This window comes from Prunus mume, linkage group LG5 (assembly GCF_029339155.1).
Source record: "Prunus mume cultivar Tortuosa linkage group LG5, ASM2933915v1, whole genome shotgun sequence".
Lineage (NCBI taxonomy): Eukaryota > Viridiplantae > Streptophyta > Magnoliopsida > Rosales > Rosaceae > Prunus > Prunus mume.
Window position 1 is genome coordinate 19,821,214 of NC_142702.1, and position 25,573 is coordinate 19,846,786.

Here is a 25,573-nt window from a genome sequence, read left to right on the forward strand (position 1 = left end):
TCTGCATTTCATGCAAGCATAAGGGCTCAGGAAATAACACTGGAGAATTTTTCTTTTAAAAAATAAGATACATCAAGATGAGATAGTCCAATAGTATTTCGTGGTCATATATATATGCATCACAATCATTTCAAGAAGACAATTAATATGATCCCTACTACAATACAGTCTTATTGCTTGCAAAGCTCCAATGCAGCAATTTAGCGGAGCAACAATCTAATGCAGAAAACAAAACAATCTAAAAACTATAGAATTTTATATTCCTGCTCAGCCATGGCATTAGAATATTAAGCACTGTGAGGAGAAGCTAGCGCTTTCTTCTTTCTGGCAGTCCAATGAACAATTCAGTCTCAACATCTGAACTTGGACTACTTTCAGTGAAGGCTAAGTTTTCTCTTTGCTCATTTGATGCTTGCCTTGGTTGGATTCTACCACACTACAAAGAAGAATAAAAAATTGTTTTAACATATATTGAGTTTTTCGGTTTCTTGGAAGCAAATTCATGACATCATAGGATGAAAATGAAAACAGAAAAAGTTTATTTATATATAAAATTAAGAAATTGAAAGGAGGCACTTACCTTCTCAATTAGTTTTTCATTTTCAGCTGCTAGGGCTTTCCCCTGAATTTCATCAACCGAAAAAATAAAAGGTTCACATTTAGTTAGCTAGTAGCACAAGCACAAACTTTGAGAATATAGAACAACAAACAGCCCAGAATTTTTTTAAAACTTTTTATTGCGGCAGTTTACCTTTTCTCTCAGTTGCTCAATCTGTTCCTTGAAAACTTGAGTCTGGAGTATTAGGCGAAAAAACAAAAAGTAGGTTAAATATCCATTTAGTAAAAATGAGACTGTTACTATCAGATTCTATTGAAAAATGCAGCACAACGTTTGGTTTAAGATCAACCTTTCTTGCTCGAACATTGCTCACGCTCCTCTCCAACTGTTGCTCAATTTCTTGTAGCTCTTCAATACTGCATGATCCTAGACCCTCTCCCAAGAGCTTCCTGAAGCAATTGCAATTCCAGGTTCAGAAAGAGGCGCTTTGTAAAACAAGAGTAAAAAAAAAAAAACTGACTATTTCAACTACGGCGTGTTATAAGATACAAGAAAAGTTTCAGATGAACCGTTTTGATACTTCAAGAAGCTCTATCTGCTTCATCATGCTAGATGATTCTTGCTTCAGGTGCTGCACAACAATTCAAATGCAAACTCATCAGAAAACCAAGAGAAAAAAAATCTAATGCACTTTCATATGATTTGTTTAGAGTTCAGGGTCCAAAAAGTGCGGCCAGTTCACTCCAGTCAAATTTTGGAAGAAAGGTAATGGTTTCCAAGAAGTCACCTGCATATTTTGGTCAGTGGAAACGGATTTGTTGTTGGTAAGGTTGTCTTTTGTATGCTTCTGATAACGTTCTATGGTTGTCTGCATGCTGAGTATTAAAACCAATGTATTCAAATGAACAAATCCTGTATATGTTATCTGAAAAGATGTGCTTCATAGAATTAGAGATAACATGGCAAGCCAAAAAGGCGTAGGAAAATATATGGTGGTTCATCGTTTCCTCTATTGCTAAAACATTAGCATACACTGCTCGTGGTTTTGATAGTAGTAGTAGAACACTGCACGGGAAACTTGACTTGGGGTTTATTATGACAAGTAAAAGAACGAGAGAATTAATATAAATGAGTAAAAACAAATAAGGCAATCACAAAGAACATAGAGAATTACATTAGGTGGTTCGAATTTTATGTTAGGATAGATTAGTTATGAATGAGAATATCAATCAAACTCAAGCAACCAAGAATGAATTGGAAGATAAAATAAAATGAACACGAAGAATTTAACGTGATCCAAAATATGCCCGCGTTCATAGGCAAGGATGAAAATATCTGCCGATACATCATTATATCTTGAATCCGTTTTTCTAGACAACTACAACTTTCAACATAACAAAAATGCTTGATTTCCACAAAATATTGATTTGAAAGGAAAAAAAAAGGAAAAGGAAGAAGAAGCAAGGATGACACACCCAACCCTAATAATTTCTGAAAAGTACCAATCTAGAGGAAGAAGAAACAAGGATGGCACACCACAAAATACCAATCTATGACAACTTCAGCAATATAATTGGGTTGACAGAATTTGATTCAAGGTGAAAATTGCTGGATATTGTTTCACAAATTCTTAATCTGGCTTGGTCCATATAGTAAACTTTGTGTTTTAGTGAATTATTTGTTTGGCTTGGGTAGAAAAGATTGTATTCGTTGTCATCAAACAAGGAAATTCTGACCCAAATGCAATCACTTCATACATTTCCAGGATACAGAAACCTAAGGATGATTTGTGTGTTGATATCTACTGGTGATTATTTGGGTTTATGCATCTACACTCATGATTTTATGTGACTTAAATTAGAGTTTAAATCCAAACCCTCTACCTACTAATGTTTACCTTATTTTGTTCAGACTTGGAAAATACATTACAAGAGAAAGATAAGAATCTGGACATGCATGACACATCATTTCATGGCATGGCAAATAACTCTACTTTGGCAAAATATGTAGATAGTACAAGAAATAATGAGTGACTCTAGGAGCTTATGTCCTATATGGCGATTACAAAATCTGTCACGGGCACAGCTATGACATAAATGTGTAAAGTACATTGTTGTCTTTATCTCTGTCTCTCTCTACCTTTCACACAATCGTGTCCAAATTATTTTAAGCTTTCCAACTAAAAAACAAGTTACTTTATGCAAACTGTGCTCCCAAAACTGCTACTGCTATAACAGCCCTACCATGGAAGTGGTTTAAAGTAGCTAGGCAGAGTAACAGTATAGTAGCTGGCTATAGAATAGATTGACAAGATATGCATATACTACAGTCAAGAGTTTACTGAACTTTGCATTTGGTTCACAAAAGAAAGTGATAAAAGAAACCCTTAATTAAATCCCTAATGCCTATGGAATCCATCATAGAAAAAGGTTATCAGAATGTTCTACACATGCATAATAGTCTACATTAGAAGGGAAGGGGGTATCTCACACACACACTACTAAGTTGTCATCAGAGTTTGAACTTAATACCACGTATGTAAGTTAACGCCTTTTTCCACTAGGCTAGACCGTGTTGGCAACATATATAGAAGGTTTAGTTATAGACAAACATAGAAACCCTAGTTTCTGTACAAATAACATCCAAGCTGTTGCATAAATTTCCGAAGTTAACTATTAAAAAGCTCTGGAAATACTACAAAACACTACCTTAAGGGGATCCTAAACTAAATGAAAACTATAATAGGGACAAGTTCATGTACTACATGATGAACATAAACGTATGCATGAAAAGAAGGATAATGATCTTTCAAATGTGAAACATGTCATCAATCAGGATACTGTATACAAGTACACGTGTATATCATGAAGTGACTGCTGTTAATCATCCCTTCTGAGGCTATATACAGTGCATTATAAAAGTAAATTGTTTCAACTTTTTTTCGTACATATTTTCATGTGTATTCATTTTGAGTCTTAGTTGATAGATCTCAACAAATACAGTCTAATAATACGAATTTTATGGAAAACATACATGTATGTGGACTGAAATTGATGTTTTTTCAAAGCTGTTTTAGAAAATACAAATCCTATTTTATTTTATTTTTTGTAGTTTTTTTTTTTTAATTATAAAATTTTGCATGCACTCATCGCCATTTATCAAATAATTTTGAGAAAAAAATGAAGATGATGATGATGATGCATTTGTCTCTCAATATATTTTCCTGATGTGCTAAACTAAATAATATTATCTCCCAACTGAAAAAAAAAATTAAAAATAATAATAATAATTACTGTGCACTGGGATCGATTGTAATTTTAGGAAAAATTAATGGTCATCTAGAATGAAAATGATCATATCTCAAGGTTTGGACGAAAAAACTGATGTGGAAATAATGTCTATTCTCTCGCTCTTCCCACATCTTTGTCCTCTCTTGTTAATTAAAATTACAAACAATAAAAAAACTTAATCAAAGCATTAATTGTGATTAAGCCAGGTTTGTTTGATGTAAATCTGTTCGTACATTAGTCTTCCTTCAGTTTCTGAGGATGGAGAAACTCATTAGTAATTAACAATAGCAAGCCAAACTCAGTGGAAGGAAACTAGATTACTGTGCCACTTGTTCAAAGGTTACTATAAATAGAAATGCAAGTGCTAACGAAAAACAAATATGCAACTTAGAGGGAAAAGGAAAAAAGGACTTTATATATAAACCTACAAACCTCGATCGTACAGACCATTATTTATTTATGCTTGACAGTGATTATATATACTAATACTGGATCTATTAATTCTCATTCATAAAAAAGAACATTAATATAAATATATATATATATATATATGTGGGGAAGCTTATAAATAAATACCTCGAACTTGCAAATTCATAGAGCTTTCCCCTTGGAGAGAATATTATGAGCGCAACCTCAGCATCACAAAGAACTGAAAGCTCAAAGGCCTTCTTTAGAAGACCACTTCTCCTCTTTGAGAAGGTGACTTGCCGGCTGGTGGCGTTCTCTATGCGCCTCATCTGGGTTTTTCCTCTCACCATTTTTAACAGAAGGAAGCGCTCTCAGCTTTCACTGCACAAATCTATTCAGAACCCAATGTGTTAAAAAGGGATGAGAGTTGAGAAGAAGGTGAAGAAGTTAATTGAATCTTACCCAATAGGTAAAATTAACCCAAGAAGCTTTTTTTGGGTTTGTTTTGTGGAAGAGAGAGGTTTGTGACTTGTGGGTAGGACTTGGAAAGATGATAAAGATGAGGTTAAATATATTGGATCCTCTTCTTCAATTCAAATAAGCAATCAATATATAGAATTTGTGTAAAGGAAATATGAGCTCTTTAAGTTCTTTAATCAAAATGAAGATATGAAGGGGAGAGAGAGAGAGAGAGAGAGGCGAAGGGGAAGAATTGAGTGTTAAGAAATTGGCCCCAAATAGCCTCTTGGTTACAAACAAAAGAAGGAAGAAGAAGCCCAAAATGGAAAGAAAAGAAACTAAAAGAGACCTTCTCAGGTTTGTGAGCAAAGACTTGGACTAGACCCTGAAAAATACAAATATATATATATATATATATTACATATAATAGGTGGGTTTTTGTGATTGATTGATTCAACTCCGAGAACCAAAAGACAAAGCAAAACAGAAAACTTCTTCAGCTCAAATCTCCTCAACAAGCTAAAAAAGGAAAAACAGAGTTCAAGAGAAGCTGAGCCAATTTTCCAAATATGCAAAAGGAAACCCAGAAAGAAGCTATGGACAAATACGGGAGGAAGAAGATGCCAAAGAAGGAAAGATAGAGAGAGAGAGAGAGAGAGAGAGATGAGGAGGATTGAGAGAGGGAAACCACAAAGACCCAGAAATTATAGAGAGAGTAGGAAGGAAGATTTTGAGATTGATTGACCTTTACTTGGGCTCACACACCACCAAGCTAAGCACAAGCTGTACCTACCTTTCCTTTTTTTCCATATATATCTTCATTAATGTCTTTATTTTCCTACCCCAGAACCCCACCTTGAAAAAGAAACATAAAAATATACTATAATAATATATAAATCAGCGGTTGGCAACAAAAAAGCCCCATATCCTTTGCTTGTTTTGGTAAAACCCACAAAACTGACCAGAAAAAGAAATTCTGGACACAAAAGGCAAAAAACACTCAACTATCTATGAGAAAGGAAGCAACTTCCTCCCCCTTGCTTGATGAAAGTCCCTCAGACACTAAACCAAGTCCTCTCTCTCTCTCTCTCTCTCTCTCTCCCCCCCCCTCTATCTCTCTGTGATGTATTAAATAAATATATATTTTTATATATTTATCTTTAATGATTGTTTATGTATTTAGTTTTGTGTTCTTGTGACAAGAGGGCTGATAGAAAAATCAAAAGCAAAGAACGAAAAAGAAAAGAAAAAAAGGGGTGTGGAGTTAAAAATGGCAAGGATAGTACAATGTTAGCAACACGTCAACATCGTCCGTACAACTACGTACCCATTGGACCAATCAGAAGTCGAAAACGCAACAAGCCTGTATCATTAACTTTCCTTTTCAAAATAAGGGGTGCAGTCCCCACAGGCCACCACCTTTGTCTGGCATACATCACATTTTGCCCTTTTTCGCACTTTTTTTTCTTCTTTTTTTTTTTATTTGTTTTTAAGACCACAAAAAAATCATTGCATTAATGCATCTGGGTGGATGACGTGGATCCAAAGCCTTATGGATGTGAACCTGACGTGTTTTTATTTTTTTCTTTGGTAAAGAAAGAATCTGAAGCTAGGCCTCTACACAAAGTAAAAAGGCTAGTCATAGATTAACCTAATTAAGAAAGGATGGTTAGGTTTTTCTGTAGAGTTTGATTTTTCTTTTTTCTTTTTTCTGGTTGCTTTCTAATGATATGGATGTGACAACGAAAACACAAACAAATGGTGTACACGGCTTGTAAATAAATTGAATTCGTTTAACCTTTCTCTTTGACACAGTGTTACATGGCACGGCATGAAAACGAAATTATGTACCCTTAGCACATGGGTCAGGATATAGTTTTTTTCATGACTTTTTCTTTTCTTTTCTTTTTCAAATGAAGATGAGTTTTTATATGTGGCTGCTATAAGAGTGACCGACGTGTGATAATTATATGAATACTCTTACATGCCGAATTTTGTGTTATTCTTTGAAACGCATCCATTTTAATCTTAGGGTGCTACCGTAAAATTTGAGGAAAAAGGAAAAGACAAAGAAAACAATCATTTGCCTTATCCTTTGAACAGCAAGAAAAAGGAAGATAAGGAATAAAACAATAGTGATACATCCACAAACCCTCAAGTGAAGGGTGTTTTACCAGTATAAATTGCATGAATGTTCAAGCACATGGATGTAATTCAATAAAACACTTATCTTCTTGTGGGGTTATCCTAATCTGATCCCATAATTTGAATCGTACATGTTCAAGTCCCATTCTGATGTCATATATATACTTTTTTAAACCAACCAAATTAAGCAAACAGTTATGTGTGGCACAAAGTTCTTCAACGTCTTTTCTTTCATGAAAATAATTTTTTCATACCATTTATATTATTATATGTTAACGTTATTTGTAAAAGGCTTATAGCTTAAGTAGTTAAGAGTATTAACTCTTGCAGTCGATGTCCTAGACTCGATTCTCAACTCATATCCCCCACTTTCCCTCACCCCTTAGACCAACCATAAGAAGTTTTTATCTTAACATATAACATTATATTGACTTTCAACCAAAAGTGTGTATCACAAAATTCAAACATAATCCTTTATAATTGAGAGTTCAAATAACAAAACTTAAGACTAGAAAAGTAACCGTGAGTTTGTGATACAAGGACCTAGATTAAAAGTTTTTTTTAATATCTAATAAAAAATTATAAGTGGGGATTAACAGTAGCTAGCTAGGCTTCTGTGGAAGGGATTCTTCTCTTTCTTGTGTGATCGAAAGGATAAGGTGAAAATGGCAGCAAAGCCAGCCATTAGTTGCTCTGGAGAAAAACAATGCTTCTTTTTGCACAACACAGCCATTGGACGCTGCAAAGACAAATTTTACCTAAAAAATTGTTTCACCTTAGTATACCAAACCCTTACCAAACTTTTATACCATAATTTCAAATCCTCGAACACTTAAGAAAATAAATACAAGGGTTATATGCCGTTTTGGCCCATGAACAAAATGACATATAACCCTTGTATTCATTTTGAGTGGCCATGGCCAAAATAGAAATGAGGCCCTTAATGGTTTGATTCTACAGTTGGTCATATTCTTGTTCCTTCAAAACTTTCTTCAACAACCGACTCGACATTGCCACAAAATCCCAACCCGATGTTCTCAAGTTCTCAACCTTCATAATCATCTTTTTTTGAGAAAAATTACCGTTATTTAATAGATTGAAGTTATTTTTTTAAATTACGAATTTGCCCTTAATATTGGAGGAAATTTGGGTGCACATCCAAAATTTGACGAACAAGTCCGAAATTGACCTATTTCATATAGTTTAAGTTCTTGATTTAACAAAAAAGAAATCTAAGGGGTAAATTGACAATCATGATATAGCTCATGGGAAAAACAACATATCAGATAACCCTAAGTACAATATATAATGTGTGCTTCTATTACTAATTAATATCATTAATGCCTTTTGTGACAAAACCTCACACATATTAGGGTACGTAGATGGTTAAGTTGAGAGATAATATTGGTGTTGCTAGTAGGGGGTTGATGGTCCATCTCTCTAAAATTTAATATGGTGGTATCATAGCGAGTTGATTGAGGTCTTTACCCTTACCCTTTATCCAATACGTGGTGTTCACATGTTGAGCTTGAATGTTTCACATTACCTCTTACCCAATACGTGGTGTTCATGTGTTGGGCTGTAATGATACGTGGTATTCGTGTCTTAGGCTGCAATTAGAGGTGTCAAATGGGCCGGCCTAACCCGTTTAGAGTCGGTCCATTTAATAAACGAGTCATGCATGGTTCGTCCATTTACGAAAATCATCAATCTCGACTCGAGCTCAATGCCCAAGCCTATATGAGCTGCTATGCTTGTGCTAGGCCACTAAACGGGCCAATGCCAAATTTGACTTACGTATTGCATTTTTTTTGTAATTTTTTTTTATAACTTCATTTATATCTTTTTTACAATTATATATATATATATATATATATACTAATAAGCTTTATTATTTGTTAACAAAAAAAAAGGTTCAATAACTTTATTTAAAGTACATTTAAATAGAAAATTGCTAGATTATTGTTTGTGTTTTAAAAATTGAAACTTGAAAAAAAAACATTATTTTATATATATATATAAAATTATTATTTTATATATAAAGAAAACATTAATTTTTTATATATATTATTAGAGAAAAGAAATAGACTTGAATTTAAGATATATATGTAATAATATTATGTATTATTTTTCTCTAAAACAAGTATAACCTAACCTTTTTTTTTTTGTCTCAAAAGTCAAAATGCAATAATTTGACATCTAATGCCATTGTTTATATGTTTTTTTAAAAAAAATCATAATCATATTTTTGATGTCTTTCATTTTGGGGAAATTACTTGGGTTCTTAATTAATTAAACATATAAACTATCAACTATAAATTAATTAAACAACTTTGGACTTGAAAAAGACAGAGTCAAAATTAGATTATAAGGTTGATATCTAATCAGTACATATGACATATATGCTTCTCTTATAATTAAAGCAAGACTTTTCTTCACATATAAAATAATAAGTTGTTCAAAGTTGAAAAGTTGAAGTGGATTTTGTGTAGTTGGAAACTCTTAGCCAACCCTCTTTTTACATTAGAAGCGTACACGTGTGCCATTTCAAAGAGTCTATTTTAGGTTTTAGTGGCGTTACTATTTCTGATAAATTTGTTTATTGAATTTAGCAAAATTCAAACAGATTATAAAATATCTTAGCCTGGAAAACTCTTGGGCCTGAGTATGGCCCGAGCCGTTTCAATGTGGACTTGGGCTTTGGATCAGGCTGGGATCAATGGTTTTACTAAATGGGCTAGCACGGCACGGCCCAATAAATTAAATAAGCCGGCTCGGCTAGGCATGATATGTTAAAGGCACAAGTTTAAATGCTAGCCCAACTCGTTTGACACCTCTAGTTGTGCCCTACTTAAACTGGTCGTACTCATGCCGTTCTATGGCCAGTTCGATCCGTTTGATACCTCTAGGTGCAACGATTGACTCTGATGTGGGATTTGTTGCAAGTGTGACCTATTATGTGGTGATTCCACGAGGAATAAAGTCCCACATCGAAAACTTAACAAAATAAATACAATAAATAATGAGTGGTTCCACTATTAATATCACCGATACCTTTTATGACAAAATCTCACACCTATTAGTCTATGTATGTGATTAAGTTTGGGATAATATCGGTGTTGGTAGAAATAAACCGGTGATCCATCTCTTTGAAAATTAACAACTAAACTAGTGACTCACATAGCCAACACAAACTTTCTTCTTCTTCTTTTTTTTTAAAAAAAAAAGAAAAAAAAGAAGGGAAAATTAAATGGAAACTTAGAAAATCTATCGCATTAAGGCCTCACATTGGTCATTTTAAGAAGTTTGTAACCCAAGTTGGCTTTTAAGAAAAATTAGGCCCCAATTTGAGACTCGATAAAAGTTAAAGGTAAAGAGACAAAACGGTAGTTTACTCTCAAGATTATATTACATCATGTATTGAATTAGTTTTTGAATTTTAGCAAAAGATTATATCTTATTAATTGTAGATCACTTTTTCTGAAAAATCCATAATGTGTTTCTTCTCACAACAACATGCTTCATGCATTGATATGATAATTAATACCCCACATCCACCATGCATATTGTGATCAATAAAAAATCTAAAGAAAAAACTGCTCAATTTTTCATGTGGAATGATGAGTGGTTGGGGAGGAGCTATCCACATCCCGACCATATAAAGGGGATGCAGGCCATCCCACCCAGAAAAAGAAAAAGAAAAGGAAAAACAGTGGAGGAGCCGGGAGCCAAACCATCATCAACTCCCACTCTACACCTGTCACACCCAGTTTTCCTGATTTCTCTGCACGCATGCTACTCAATACTAATTGTCTACCGAAAATGTACATGTCACGTGTTTTTTCTTTTTGCCTGTAATAAATGTAACGTGTTTTTCTAAAAATGTCGCGGTCATAAATGTCTTTAACCAATTAATCTCTGTCATGAAAAAGACATATGTATTTGTAAGCAGAAGATACATATATATATATATATATATAATTTTTTACCTTGTATTTTTGACGAACCGATATCTTGAACTACTCTAATTTACAAAAGTTGATATTTGAGTTTGAGTGCTATATAGCGTAGACACTCCATCATACTGAAGTGTCGGAGTGTCTGACATGTAAACACGTGGACACGCCTCGAACATGGCTTGGACACGGATCAACGGTTAAGACACTTTTGGACATGGTCAACTGAACTGAAGTCAAGATACGGCAGGGACCATTTTGGATTTAAAATAAAAACTGGGGTCACAACGTAATTATTGAAACAGTTGTGGGCATATTTGAAATAGTTTTAAAAAGTGGACTTTTCTTCTCTCCCAACTAGCCGCATCTTTCATGAAAAAAAATCCCAACTTTTCTTCTCTCCCTCTCCACATGTTCTTTCTTCTCATCTTTATTTTAAATTATTTGAAGTTGAAACATCAATAAATGCTTACGAAGTGCTGTAGGAGCAAGCACAGTATCTTCACCAATATGATCTAATTTACGAAAATAGAGATTTGAACTTGAATGTAATGGAGTAAGCACAATACCTTTGCCAATATAACCTAATTTATATTACATAAAAAATATTTAATTTTCTTTCCTCTTTAATAATATATTATAATTGATTTTTATTTATTCAGCTCTCCTCAAATCAAGTGGAGACAATTACCATTATATCAAAGATTAGTCGGTTAATATGACTAACTATAATTATCTTTTGAACTATGAGATTCTGGGTGTGTTAATATTTGACTATTTACATGTAAGAACTCAACTCATGCGTCTTTATAGATAAATCACAATTTAACATGTGTACATGAATTTTTCTTTTTTATGTATAACGAAGTCAATTTTGTATACATGTTATAGATGCAAGGGGTGTGTAGGTTACAAGTGGTTACCCTATACTGAAAGTCATGTATTCGAATACCCTTTTTTAATATCACTTATGTAAAATAAAAATAAAATAGTATGTATGTATTTATTTATATATATATATATATAAAGCAAAAGACAGAGAATGGTGAAACATTCAAAATACCAGAAAATGCCCTTAATTAATTCAAACATTGAGAATTGAAATTATTAATTAAATGAGGATAATATGGTAAATTCACATTTTTTCATATTAAAAAAATTAAAATTAAAAACAAATAAGATAATAAGTCCTACTTTTATGGAAATATAACTATCCATGTTATCTTTTTTAATTCTAAAAATAAAATAAATAAAAGAAAAAATAAAACCAATTGGCGCATGTGTGAGCATGTGCCAAGGAGCTAGTAATAAATTATGATCGGGGTAGATTGGGAGGTTGGGAACTAAGAAGTGGACCCGATTCTAGGTGAAGGTTGGTATTGAGGATACAAAATTTACTTTGCGAATTTATTTATCGTGTGTGTGACCAAATGATAATAGCTCTGCCTGGCCTTCACAGGATAGATCTTGCTACTGTCAATCTCATCAGCCGAACTGATTAATAGAGGGATGAAGTTAAGCATCAATACATGAAATCATAAAAGAAAATTAAAATTCAAAAAACTTGGTGATAATATCATGGGCATCCATTAATATCTGATTTCACCTATAACCTAGCTAAGAGAGAGTATAATTAAATCATAAGTTTTATTATTATTATTTTTTTTTTGAGAAATAATTTTTATTTAATATGAGAAGATTCGAACACAACACCTTGAGAATTCCAATTGAAAATATCAACTATGTTCCGCCTTTGAGTTTATAAGGCAGGACAATCAAGGAAAGGAAGCACTAAGACAAACAAGTTATTGCAATGTTCAGGCAGTTTTTTTTTTTTTTTTTTTTTGACAAGATATTTTAACTATTCTAAAGTATGAGGAGGGGTCGAATTCGAGTGCAAAGGAGAGAGCACACTGTCTTGGCCATTATATATAATATAGCCCAGTTTCTACCATTTTGGTTGTTTGCTAAAGAATATATGCCAAGATTCTTGTTGGAAGAAGGTGATATTTATCATCTCACTGTCCCACCCAGACAATGAAAGCCCTCCACTTTCTAGCCTCAATGGGGGAGACTGGGACATTCCTTTGGCTTCAGCTGCTGAATTAAGGCAAATACAATGCAACTGAGGCCTAACATTGACCATTCCTTGCCCAAAATAAAAAAATTCTGATGTGGAATTTGCCCTGTGGTGGATCACCACTGCCTTACCATTCTAATTCTAGTTAAAGTAAATTAGTCTTTCCTCTTTTGATAATTGAAGGTGAGGAATTCAAAATTGGAACCTTTTTTCCGTAGGAAAGTTCTGGTTACCAACTGATGTCATTGTCACTTGTCTTCTTCCAGTTTTGGCCTGTGAAAAGTCTGTTTTCAATTTCCTTGACTGGCTCAGTCCATACCTGACATTGGATGCTAGGCCAGGACATGCTCTAAAAAGTTAAGAGAAAAATTGCAAAATTTTACATCAAATTTGATATCACACTTTTGCAATCTCCATTCAGTTTGGTTTAGCACTACATAATCTGCTACAAAAAAATCTATCTGGATTAATGCACAAACTATAATTATGTAAGATCACTTTCTAAACAATGACATATAAAGTTACAGATCAAAAAAACAATTAAATCTGAACTCCAGTATGCGCAACTTAAGGGAGCAAGGTAAAAATATTATGCCCCCTCCTCCCTCCCTATTACTTCACACAACTCGAAGCTCTGCCACTCTCTCTCTCTCTCAATCCAAAATAAAACCAGACTAATGGAGGTTACAAATGGTGCACAAAATCTCCACAAGCCATAAAGAGAATCTCTCTGCATCCACTACACAATCTCCTCCACCAACCTATTACCATCTTGTGAGATGTCCTTGTTAAGCAAACAAGGTGAGAAAAGCGCAATCAGTAGTGGGTTTTTTTTCAGACAGGTCCAAAATTCATCCTTGCTGATCCTTCCATCACCATCAGCATCAAATAGATTAAACAGTTCATGGACCTGCAAGCAATCAATTAACATTAGTCATCTTACCAAAGACACAAGTGGAAGATGCTTTGATGCTCCATTATGTGCAGGCAATGCTTAAAAATCCTAAGAAATTGGATGGAAGCCCAGAAGGGTATGCCCATCACCTCATCCTCATTCAAATCCGGGATTGCAGGCCTGATGGACTCTCCAAACTGATTCCGAAGCAATTAAAAACCACAAATTGCAAGTCAATTCATCATAACAAAGATGTGTGGACTTGAAAAGAAAAACAAGAAGGAAAAATCAATGCAAGCGGCATACTTCTTGTTCTGAAATGTAGTCATTCTCCCCAGAAACATATTCAGAAAAAACTAATTCACAGGCTTGCCGGAACAAGGGCCGCTTCAGGACATGCACTGACCCAAACAAGAACTGAAAGCAACAAAATGATACTATTATGTACAACTTGGTATCATGACATATAAAACCAAAGCCAAAAACAAAATCAAATGCACAAACAGTTGCATAAACCACCAAGTACCATATATGCCTGAGTAACAAGTTAATCATGCAATGAATCTAAATTATTTGGTATCTAAAAATATATGAAATATACATGCATTATAATCTCTAAGGTTTCTCTGTGGATTTCTATTCTAATATAAAGTATCACTTTTCATTCAGGAGCAACAAAAACCTCCCCAACCCAACATGCTTTACTTTTGATTCCAGATGATGTGTATAATATATACAAATCCTGTTAGTGTAAAATTTCATCTCTGCAGCTCACACCATCACTCACCTCAAATACACTGTAGAAAATATTCTATAATGGCGTAATCATTATTAATACACTCAAGCATTAGCGGATGCTAAAAAATGCACACATGCGTATTCACACACACACACACACACAGAAGAAGAGAGAGACAGAGACAGCCTGTGGGTGTTGGAGTACCTGCTTAAACGTGATTGATCCACTTTTTTCAACATCAATGAAAGCAAATATCTGTTATCCAAAAGATTTCCATGTTATGGGAATGACAGGGAAAAGTAAAAGTTATATACACATCGAAAAAGCATTTAACATGCACTAATGTTCAATTGGGTATAGTATACTTTATAAGGTCAGCAGCATGATAATAGAAAGAAAGTAATCATGATAGTTTAAATAAGGAAAAGACAACAGAAAGAAAATATGAAAAAGACAAGAAAAACTATCATGCATTTTCCCCAGAATGAACATCTTGTACCCTGCCAAAAACAGTCACCTGTCCCCATGTCCTTAATCAGGTAGAGACAATGCTAACATACTAACCACAAAGTGCTAATATAGGCCACTGAAGTAAGCGTACGGGGAGAAGGACAAACACGTAGAGCAAATATTGTCAGGGATAAAGCAAAAAGTAAGTCCACCTGGTGACCAACAGAAGGGTATCAAAGGCCATGCAATCATATTTCTATTCTAAAGGAGAGGAAAGAATTTGTTGGGGTGCTTGGAAGCCAAACACACATACAACTCTGATGTGATGATCTCTTCTATGCAAAGTCAAAAAAAAACCCAGAATATATCATATAGCCTGTCAAACTCTTTGCAAAACTACGAGACAAAGGGAAATTATTTAGCAAAAGATCATGGTAACTGACCTCTTCGGAAAAGGTACAGGCCTTGAGTCTTAGAACCCTCAGGAAACCACTGTAGTTAACATGACCTCTGCAAGCAGGATACAACAATAAGAATCTTACAAGTCTTGCGTTTTCAATAAGTTTGAACATACTTACACCATTTGTAAGTATAGTATTTCAGATGTCATGTCATTTAAATAAATTCATTAGTTAGCATCTAATCACTCATTTATGTCAGATTCGTTATCCCAGCTTTGCTCAGTGAACTGTAGAAGTTGCAACTGAAACAATATTCAGGACCAACACTTTACGGACATGAAAATGGTAAAAAAATTTGCAGATGCATGCAATATATAAGCAGGAGGAACACATATAATACCCACATCATAGTAAATGTTAGTAAGACTGATAAAGAAAAAAGAGAGAAAACATACACCTTTTTCCTTGTATTGGTTGGCAAAAGGACTAATATTTTGCAAATAAACACGGAATTCCAATAGCATTTTAAAATACTATCTTGAGCATGCAATTTTAACATACCTAATCGAAATTTTTTTAGGAGAAGGGATTGCCATAAATGTCGTTAAGAGCATACAGAGGGAGGGAAGATATCCACAAGGAAAAAGGTAGAGACAACAACAACTTTCACTCAAAAGATGACTCAGCAACAACTTTCACTTTAATAATAGTTTCAACAGTACCTAGGGTCTGGATTCATAGAAAGAAACTTATCCAGAAAGTCCACAGCTTCCATGCTGCTTATATGGAGTAGCTGCAAAACAAGATACAAATTACTTAATTTCTCTATCAGGTCTCACATACATCATTAAAATAAACAAAGGGCGCATTAACTTATAAATTAATGATAGGAACCATATAAGCTTAGACACTTTTGTATTGCAGCTGCTAGAAATAGCAGATACCATGCAGAAAAGTAGATGCATCAGACTGTATTGAAGAAGCTAAAGCCACTTTCTAAAGTTAGAACAATAACATGTCAATCTGTTGAATCAATGAACTAAGTAGGATCCTATGGGAAACCTTCATCCCTGTCTACTCTTGTATACTTGTGAAACTATTCTGCTTTCAAGCATCATGTCAGTTTGTAGAAGCCCATATATGAAGTAATATAAATTACTATTCTGCTTTCAAGCATCACATCATTATGTAGGATCCTATACATGAAGTAATCTAAAGTGACTTGTGCCTTGAGAATTCAACCACAGAAGCATCAGTCATGGCAAAAGAATTAAATAGTCATCTTCCCTTTTATCCATTAAGGGTACCATTTCAAAGGACTCGCCCTTATTTACTGAATGCTTCTATAAAACTTTGATAAGATCTACAAGTACTAGTTGCTATTTCTGCAATCATCCATAGTTCAAAAAAGATTGTATTCAGAGGAAATAAATGAGACATAAGATAAATAACACACGAATCTCCTCCTAACTTAATTATTATTTTTTTATCATGAAGAGAGATAAAGTTATTTTACAAAATTGTTCAGTTCTAGTTCCAGTTTCTAACATTATATATGCTAGAAACACAAGGATGCACAATTATGAGTTATGTGGAAGGACTTACTGATTTTACAGTCGCCATTTCAACCATATAAGATGCGGGGCGCTCCTGTGGAAGCCAGGATAGAAACGTTTAGTTCAGAATGAATAGGTCATTGAGTAGCTCTTATAACAGTCTAAATTTAAATTAATACATAGAAGCTCATATAATGCTATAATTGATGGGCTTTGGCTTGGGTAGTAAATGAAGGGGGTATAGAGTTAGGGTGGGTCTCAGGTTCATAGCTTGTTACAAAAAATTGGTAAGGCATCACTATAAACAAAGATGTATACCAGTTTCGATTTCGACTGAGATGCTTTCATAAGTAGCATTAAGTCCCCATAAGAATGAGATGTCTGTACAACATTGAGTGAAGTTGCCATAGCATGACAAGTCTGCATATATTTGTATGTGTCAACTTCCATTAATAATCTATAAAACAATGGCATAAAAAGAAAAAAAGAAAAAAAAAGCGATCCAAAACCAAAATCATGGCAAAAGAAAAATGGATTTTTATCAATTTCTGGCAAATTCTCACCCTCTCAGAAAAACAAACAGCACTTTCTTTCTTGTTATCAAGGGGTGAGACAACAGGAAGATACTCTACCTGCTCAATTCAGATCAAATTACCTAAATCAATGCCCATGCAATACAAAAGTTTATGATAAAACGCGAAGAAACAACCATAATATAATAGGAGAGAGATTACCTCCATGAAATTGTGAAACTGTGTGAACATTCTAAACATGAGCTTTGCCAAAGAAATGTGCCCCCTGACCAGAACACCACATGAAGCGTAATAAGATACCACTCAAGACAACACCAACAAAATTTTGAGATTGGAAAAGTGCCATACCAGGATTGGTCAAAGTGTACATGGGGATAGTGTACAGTTACTGGTTGTATGGGGAAACCAGGGATGAATGCACCAAGTTCAAATGAAATAAGAAATCTTCCGTTGGTTGTGGTTCCCTCAGGAAATAAAAGCACTCGAGGAAATCTATCGCTAGAAGCTTTTCTCTGTATTCAGATCCTTGAAAGCACATTTCTGTATCAAATAGCTTATAAAATTGATAAAAATCACTTAACTTATTAAATCCTAAATATAGATTCATGCAATTGCATCCAGTATGCAACTAATTGCGCGAGGATAAATACCAAAGAGGTTTAGAGACAAAAGTTGAGAACCTGTTTATCTAAATTGGTTCATGACTTACTAATCAAATAAGGATATCCAAGAACTAACAGAAACTTTTTACCTTTATTTCACTAACAGCGTGCTTCCTTGACGATGCAGAAAACCTGTTTACATATATCACCTGAGAACAGATAGCAACGAGACTCACCGTTACAACGGAACATAAATACCAGCAACTAAAGTGATTGTAACAAGTTGTTTTGCATATGGAGTGAAGGGACACGAAATTACCTGCATTGCTCTGATGATTGTTCCAACCAAGGGTAGGGAATCATGGGATTCGGATGCCACAATTGTAGGGAATAATTCATAGAAATAGAAGATAGGTTCAATGAATGATACATGGTTAGATACAACTATTGGAGCAATTTCTCTAGGAGCAGGTTTTCCTTTCCGTCTTATCCAATGGTAGCTAAAAGGTGAAAGAGGGAACATCAATCATTAGAAAAGAAAAAAAAAAATACTCTCATACCAATCATTCCACCATTGTCAAGAATGCAAATAAATATTAAAATGAAAAATCAACTCTGATATGAAAAGAGATGCACTGCCAAACCGATTACTTATCACCACCAGCCCAAATCATTTCACTCAATTATTTTCCTCATATTTCTCTCTACCAACCTATGTGAGCAGACCCAAAAACAAACACAGACACACCAGCTTCAAATAGAATTAGATTCTTCCTAAAATTCCTTTCATTCGAATCTAATGAAAGTATCCAGTTCACTTAATTACAGCACTTAAATCTCCCGAAACTAAAAGTCACATATCCTTGCTCAAAATTTTCAGCATCCAAACAGGTCGCCATAAACATTTCAAAAATCATGTCTTCACTTGACCATTTCCACTCAAACTACCTACTTGACTTCAATTAAAAAAATATTCCAAATCCCACTTTCTAATCTTTTCCTCCAAACACATCTTAACCAAAACCAAAACAGAACAGCATAAAAAACCCCAAAAAATAATTCCAGATCAAACTTACCCAAAAGAGAACAGAATACAACGAGTACAGACTCTAGTGATCCACATAATCCTGCACCTCCACTTAGGCATAGGGTTCTTCTTGTCCTTCCATCCCTGAAGAGCCAATTTTGTAGCCACAAACCCAATCAGCAAAGAGGCCCCAAAGAGCACAAGCCGAACCAGCGCGATGGGCAAGCAAATTCCGATCTTTAACCACTCGTAAAGCCCACGAATCTCCAGTGTGTGGTTCCTAAACGGGTCCGCAGTGGTCGAACCGGGTACGGTGAACCCATCCGACCCGAGAAACGCATATGGGTTGCGAAAGTGGTGGTGGGTGCTGTCGCTGCCGTGATTGCCGTTATGGTTGTTGTGGTCTGTGTCAGTGTCGTCTTGGACGGTGAGGATCAAGTGGGGGTGATCGGAGGGTGCAGAAGAGATGAGAGGCGAGGCGAGATCTTTGTCTGCCATTAATTACTGTGTGTGTTTTCTTGGGGTGGTGGTAGCTGTATGTAGCAGAGTATAATGGAATGGCAGATGAAGCAACAAGCTTGAGAGAGAGGGACAAAACGGTATTTAAGGCTAAAAAATGTCGATGACTCTCTACGTGTGGTGGTGGAAGATTTATTATTTCGCCGCGTTTTTCTTTTATATATTTTTTTCTGTTAAAAATAAATAAAAGGTGGCTCCAAATTTTTTTTCGTAGTTTTAATACTACTCCACTTGAGTTTCAATCTGAGAACGGCGCGTTTGGCACAACATGAAATGAGAAGTGGGTCGACGACAATACATGGGTTAATACAAAAGAGTTATTTACACTAACACCCATCAAGTCTTTGACTTTTTTACAAATTTTTTTCAAGTTTTAGAAATTACACGAACACCTTTGAGGTTAATTTTGTCATTTGCATAAGTTTTGTTTAATAAAATCATCAATTTTTGGACATACAATAAACGAAAATGGGTTTTGTGAAAACAAACGGAAGCCTCAGAGGGTGTTGGTGTTATTTTTGAGATCTGAGGAGATTTTGTGAAAACACAAGAAACCTCCGGGGTGTTGGTGTAAATAAATTGTGAAATCTAATTAAGAAAAACTATACATTCTGTTTGGATGGAGAAATTTGAAATAAATGATTTGTGTTTGATAAGTATACTAAATTTGCTTAAAAAACAAGAAACAGATACACTAGATTGAATGAATATGAAATTACTATATGGAAGGAATCATTTATAATTTATTTATTTTCATCATTTATTTATTGCACAAATCTTATTGTAATGGTCTAAACAAACAATGTAACCTTATAATGTCATTCAAATGGAGTCTCATTGTAGTAGTTATGTCGTCAAATGACGAGCAATGACTTCATACTCTTTCAACAAGTTTTTTAAGGAAAAAAAAAAAACTGTCGCAACTTTTTAGATAAATAATTTTTTATGTAAACATAAAATTATTACATAAATATTAAAATCTCATGCACATAATTTGAACGCAGAATCCCTCCACTTTGTTTGATTTGAATGCCTGAAATATAAAAAAATGTATTAATCAAAGAAAAAGGGAGAGGAAGTGTATTTACATATAGACATTGTATTTTTAGGGTCAAAGGGGGTTTTCATTTGTTTTTTCATGACTTTGTACAACTAAAGAATGGGGGAATTCAAAAGAGGCGCGCGGCATGACTTTGTATACATGAAAATCTTGATATTTTTTCGTTTGGTTTTCATATCCAAGTTTTTTTTTAAAGGATATTTCTTATTGAAATGGACGATAATATATTAAACTCGCACACACTATACTGAATGTTAGAACTCAACCTCATAACCTTATCTAAAAAAACAATTACTTCAAATCATTACACTAGTTGGTGATTTGCTATACCAAAGTTTTATTGGTACTTATTTTGGCGACCTATTTAACTTGAGAGATTCTTACGATATTGCAGTGAACATTATATATTTTTTTGGACGAATTGCCGTGAACATTTTGAGCTGTAATCTGAACCAATTCACTACCCCACTCAAATAATATAATATCCACCTGGCCTTTTGGCCTTTTTGGTGGGGACAATATAATATAAGAAGAGAATAAGCAAAAGCAAAGCAAAACACAAACAAGTTGCTGCAATGTGAATTGAATTGAGTGGATGCTTCCCAATCACAAGGCCCAGTTGCAGAGGAGCAGAGGGGTCCCACCAGCAGTCTCAGTGGGCCGACTCCCACTGCTATGGAGGAAATTATGAATTTGTGAAGCACATGCAGCAGCAGCAGCATGGAGACAATGGACATGATGCATTTGGGATGCATGCATTGGAGGGATCTTGGGGTCTACTTATTATGTAATGAAAATGATTTGTCAGAAAAATATTCCATTGCATGTGATGTAAAAATATAAAAAATGTTACCATTTTGAGATTCAACATCATTTCTGTTCTTTTTTGGTCAGGTTGGCATGGTTAACCATTGGCAGAAATAAAATTAGGGTTAAGTTGATCCAAGGCTAGCCCAATTAGGATTAGTATCAGTCTCTGCATATTAAATCTCCGCAAAACTGAGATGTCAGAGTTCACTTGATACATAGAATCACTCCATATTCACTCTTTGAACAATAATAATGCAAACATTTCATTTGGCATCCAAATGGTGAGAATCAAATCCAAAGAATCTATGCAATTCTTACCCTTGGTTTTTTCACCCAATTTCAGTACAGTTTTCTCACTTCAGGTTTTGGCTCCTTTTACCTTTTTTCCTCCACACTCAAACGGAATAAGTATCTCTTTTTTCCATTTTTTGCCTTGCAGAGGGGGACCTGTTAGATCTTGTTATCTAATTTCAATAGGAAGTTTCCTCGCTACAACACAACCCAAAAATGCACCCAAATACCATTTCCAGGATATTGTGGACCGGCTCCACTCGGCTCTCCATGAATTCCAAAATTGCAATTGGGAGAAGAAAAGCTTGATCAAATCCAAGTCTCCAACCGATAACACCCATGTGGTGTCTGTAACTTGTGGCAAGAAGGGACTACTACTCTTCACCAGAGTCGAATTCCTTTTCGCTACTGTTGCCATCTGAGTTACCACACCCCTCTTCTCCTGAAACCAAATCACCTTCTGGATTATCAAACAGTTCTCGATCTGGAAGGAAGTATCCATCCTCTAGAGGCTTATAGTCCTTTCCTCTCCAAACCACAATCTGTTCCTTCTCAAATGTCACCAGGATACAAGGCACAAGATCCTGTATCAATGCTGAAGTATAAGTGGTTGACCAACAAAAATACTAAAGTATAAGTAAAAAGGAAAAAACTTAGATAAACAGAAACAATCGCACATGCAGATACACATTCTAGGTTATGTAGGTAGTCTGCATCAACAAGACCAAGAAAGTTAAGAAAGAATATCATTGTGTCTTTCCCAGATATACAGAAAGAAGGAAAATGCAGTAGGAATTGCCCATGACTAGCCAGTGCAAGCATCTCATTGTACATGGGAGCAATAAAAGTTAGAACTGTACATAAAGCAAGCTTCAGCAGAAAAAGATACAATGGCTTGGAAATTTACCCTGAGTTTGCAGCCTATTTTCTTGTAATCACTCTTCTCAAGACCCTGGCAGTCTATCCGAACCAGCTCACAGCAGATAAAAGCATCTCTAACCATGGATACCAGACTACCATAATAACCATTCTTGGCTGCAGTTTCATCTAGCTTGTAAATGATCATAGAAATACGTATCAAGTCATAAAGACCATAGCCAGAAAAAGGATGTACCAAGTTTTGTTAAAGCAGGGACAGCTAATCCTCTCTTCCTCATTTCCTTTGTTTCCTCAATGCTTAGGCCATCAATTGTAGTTTTGATCAGCCTGGGATATATGGGCTCATGTGGCCTCCACAACATTAATGGAATCACGGGCCTTTTCTTGGGTTTATAGTTCCTGCCTCTGTATAACACAAGTACACCACCATGTCTGTGGATGATTTTTCCGAAGGTTTTGTCCTGCAACATACACATGAAACATGCACTTAGCATTTCTTCCAACTTCCAAGAAATAATAGTGAATCCTGAAACCATTCTCATATGTAAACTAATTCATAATGCAACGCAAACATTTATATGTTGCATTTAATTTATTCATTGATTTTACAATCAGAATTTATGTTTCATAATCTGAAACATAAGTGTCGCATTGTCCTTGCTGTCCCTCAGTGCCATCGTTGATTCTACAGAGATCCCCTTGCAAATTCCACAGCTTATCTTCCAACAGAGTTTGAATTTTTAGTTTTCATTGTGTATCATCAACCCAGATAATGATGTAATGCCAAGGGCATGCACGGTTAAAAGGTGGGTTGCTGGGACCAAAGGTGGATGGCTTCTGTTAAGGTTAATAATAAAAACTATATAACCTTGCAAAAGGGGTTGATAATGGGAAGTAGCAAGAATTTAATGCTTTAGGGAACTATACTATATGCGAAGCAGGGATTGGAATATGTAGCATAAAGTTCATAAGTCGTAAACACAAAAAAGGACCTCTCTGAGGTACAGCATGCATAACCACATCGCAAAAGACTCAAGGAGAAGAGAAAAGTGAAACAACAGTCTATCAGACGCAAGATGCAGTGCAGAGAGCGGTAACTAGAACATAAGATACCTCAAGTTGGGTGCAAACATTTTTCATGTCAACGGTGGGAACACCTAGACATTTTATCCTCACTGCTTCATCATGTTTCCAATGGTTTTGAATATCATTCAGCATATTGTGAGTTAAACCATCTCTGCCTACAAGAAATCAAACAATAGGACACAATAAGACGATAGCAGAGATAAATAAGAGTGAAGATTATCATAAAATACACTGCTTATTCTTGTTTAGGAATTGGGTTGTCATATAGAAAACTTTAAAACGTTGCAAAAGTGGGACATTTGCCTGATTGCCTCAACTTGTTTGAAAAAAAAAAGACGAAATAATACAAGCCTACAAAGCAAACACACCAAATAGAACCCAAGAACCCAAGACCATACACTTATTACTCACCAAAGTAGTAAAACCAAAATCCAAAACAATCACATTAGACAGTACAGAAAGCTCACGCCCCAACAATCAAACAAAGTCAGAATACCCTAAAGCTCAAGAAACTCGAACCTATATCAATTACAACAAAAACCAAAAACCCAATTCAGCAAGCACAAAAGAATATCAAGAAAAAAAGCTCAAATCTGCTCAATCATACAAAATTGGGAGTGCCCATATTATCAAACACTTCTTTTTTTGTTGGCAATTTACGGACCACACTCTAAGAAGCTCATAAAACACGAAACAGAAAGGAGAAAGAAAAAACCATACCCAAATTGATTTGCCTCTTGGTTTTGGGCCTCTGGCACTTGTCCACCAATATTTTCCTCTCGGCCGGAGTTAGAGGCTCTCCCTGAACCTTCTGTCTCCTCCTCTTCCTCTTCTCTTCCAATTTCGGATCCTCCTCTGCTCCCTGCACGGACCTCACCTTGGGGTCCACAGCCGGCGCACACACCCCGATCCATTCCCGGTCAATCCGCCCCGGCCCAAAAGGCGAGTACTTGGGCTCGCGCAGCCCAATGGGCCTCACCGTCGGGCTGCTCTCGGTGTAGCTGTACCTGAAATCGAAGGGCAAATCCGAATGTATCGGCTTCTGACCCGTTCGGTCGAAGGACGATGGCGGGCGATACTGGGGTTTCTGCTTCTTCTTGGGGTTATTATGGTTCGGGTTTTGGCCTTGGGTGTTTGGGGAAAGGGAGGGTGGGGGTTTGAAGGAGTAGCGGTCGTGGAGTTTCGAGGGGTTGGAGAGGTGGCGTGTGAGAATGAGTAAGAGTGGGTTTGGGTTTAGGCGGGAGAGCTTGGTGAGAAACATGGAGGGGTTTTACTGTGAGGTGTGTGTTCGTATGACTCTATAGGGTTAGGTGTCGTTCATTTGAGTTGCAGGCTGCAGCGAGTAGACAAGGTTAAAAAATGTCTTAACTAACAAAACGACCAAATTTTCTTTTTTTAAAGTTGACAGATTTTAGGTTTTTTCTTTTGTTTTAATTTCCTTTAATATAGCCGACCGGCTATACTAGATATTTTTTTAATTTTTTTTAAAAATAGTATAGCCAGCTACTATGTTTACACGTGGTACCTGATTACTACTTTAAATATAATGTATTTAAATCTTATCACTGCACGACTATATTATTTTTGACACGTGGCACCTAATCGCCACTTTAAATATAATGTATTTAAATAGTCTTGCCGGGCGGCTATACTATGATTTTCCTTATAAGAAAAATAGTACGGCCGGTCGGCTATACTATTTTAGACACATAACACATAAACACTAGGTGTCCTTTTTATTTATAAAAAATAGGACAGCGGCTTTACATGAAGTGTATAATTTTTTTTCAAAAATAGTATAGCCGAATGGCTATACGTATTTTTTTAA

General features: G+C 35.2%; 3 protein-coding genes across 7 annotated transcripts; all 3 read right to left on the minus strand.

Moving 5' to 3' along the window:
• Nucleotides 1-26: 26 nt before the first annotated feature.
• AGL20 (AGAMOUS-like 20) lies at nt 27-5,764 on the minus strand. Of its 2 annotated transcripts, none has more exons than XM_008234613.3 (8): nt 4,720-5,764; nt 4,426-4,638; nt 1,347-1,434; nt 1,129-1,190; nt 909-1,008; nt 752-793; nt 581-622; nt 27-436 (listed from the first exon to the last, which is right to left on the minus strand). In XM_008234613.3, exons 2-8 carry the CDS (start codon nt 4,605-4,607, stop codon nt 308-310), a joined length of 645 nt encoding a protein of 214 aa, XP_008232835.2. In that variant the 5' UTR covers nt 4,608-4,638; nt 4,720-5,764; the 3' UTR covers nt 27-307. The 2 variants fall into 2 exon arrangements, with proteins under 2 accessions (XP_008232835.2, XP_008232833.2); XM_008234611.3 differs by having other exon boundaries at nt 4,426-4,648; nt 4,720-5,761.
• Nucleotides 5,765-13,254: 7,490 nt separating this feature from the next.
• On the minus strand, nt 13,255-19,766 carry LOC103331941 (calcineurin B subunit-like protein). Of its 4 annotated transcripts, XM_008234614.3 has the most exons (14): nt 19,150-19,766; nt 18,393-18,573; nt 18,223-18,282; nt 17,820-17,983; nt 17,673-17,736; nt 17,502-17,570; nt 17,257-17,358; nt 16,988-17,032; nt 16,105-16,175; nt 15,425-15,491; nt 14,736-14,786; nt 14,099-14,209; nt 13,942-13,989; nt 13,255-13,807 (listed from the first exon to the last, which is right to left on the minus strand). In XM_008234614.3, exons 1-14 carry the CDS (start codon nt 19,596-19,598, stop codon nt 13,637-13,639), a joined length of 1,653 nt encoding a protein of 550 aa, XP_008232836.2. In that variant the 5' UTR covers nt 19,599-19,766; the 3' UTR covers nt 13,255-13,636. The 4 variants fall into 4 exon arrangements, with proteins under 4 accessions (XP_008232836.2, XP_016650293.2, XP_088908733.1 ...); XM_016794807.2 differs by lacking the exon at nt 17,502-17,570; XM_089052607.1 differs by lacking the exon at nt 13,942-13,989.
• Nucleotides 19,767-21,628: 1,862 nt separating this feature from the next.
• LOC103331942 (RNA-binding CRS1 / YhbY (CRM) domain-containing protein) lies at nt 21,629-25,113 on the minus strand. The gene is made up of 5 exons (XM_008234615.2): nt 24,466-25,113; nt 23,773-23,900; nt 22,895-23,120; nt 22,688-22,815; nt 21,629-22,364 (listed from the first exon to the last, which is right to left on the minus strand). Exons 1-5 carry the CDS (start codon nt 25,004-25,006, stop codon nt 22,155-22,157), a joined length of 1,233 nt encoding a protein of 410 aa, XP_008232837.2. The 5' UTR covers nt 25,007-25,113; the 3' UTR covers nt 21,629-22,154.
• Nucleotides 25,114-25,573: the final 460 nt, after the last annotated feature.

Bases quoted from the DNA above. Each gene is read 5' to 3' on its own strand.
- AGL20 (XM_008234613.3), bottom strand. From the start codon at position 4,607: ATGGTGAGAGGAAAAACCCAGATGAGGCGCATAGAGAACGCCACCAGC. The intron at 1,191-1,346 runs GTGACTTCTTGG...ATTGTTGTGCAG, and splicing joins CCACTGACCAAAATATGCAG to CACCTGAAGCAAGAATCATC. The intron at 623-751 runs GTAAACTGCCGC...GATGAAATTCAG, and splicing joins TTGAGCAACTGAGAGAAAAG to GGGAAAGCCCTAGCAGCTGA.
- LOC103331942 (XM_008234615.2), bottom strand. From the start codon at position 25,006: ATGTTTCTCACCAAGCTCTCCCGCCTAAACCCAAACCCACTCTTACTC. The intron at 23,121-23,772 runs GTATCTTATGTT...TGTATGTTGCAG, and splicing joins ATGTTTGCACCCAACTTGAG to GACAAAACCTTCGGAAAAAT. The intron at 22,816-22,894 runs GTACATCCTTTT...ATGAAACTGCAG, and splicing joins CCCTGCTTTAACAAAACTTG to CCAAGAATGGTTATTATGGT.
- LOC103331941 (XM_008234614.3), bottom strand. From the start codon at position 19,598: ATGGCAGACAAAGATCTCGCCTCGCCTCTCATCTCTTCTGCACCCTCC. The intron at 17,737-17,819 runs GTATGGCACTTT...TGTTCTGGTCAG, and splicing joins GTACACTTTGACCAATCCTG to GGGGCACATTTCTTTGGCAA. The intron at 13,808-13,941 runs GTGATGGGCATA...GATTGCTTGCAG, and splicing joins CGGATTTGAATGAGGATGAG to GTCCATGAACTGTTTAATCT.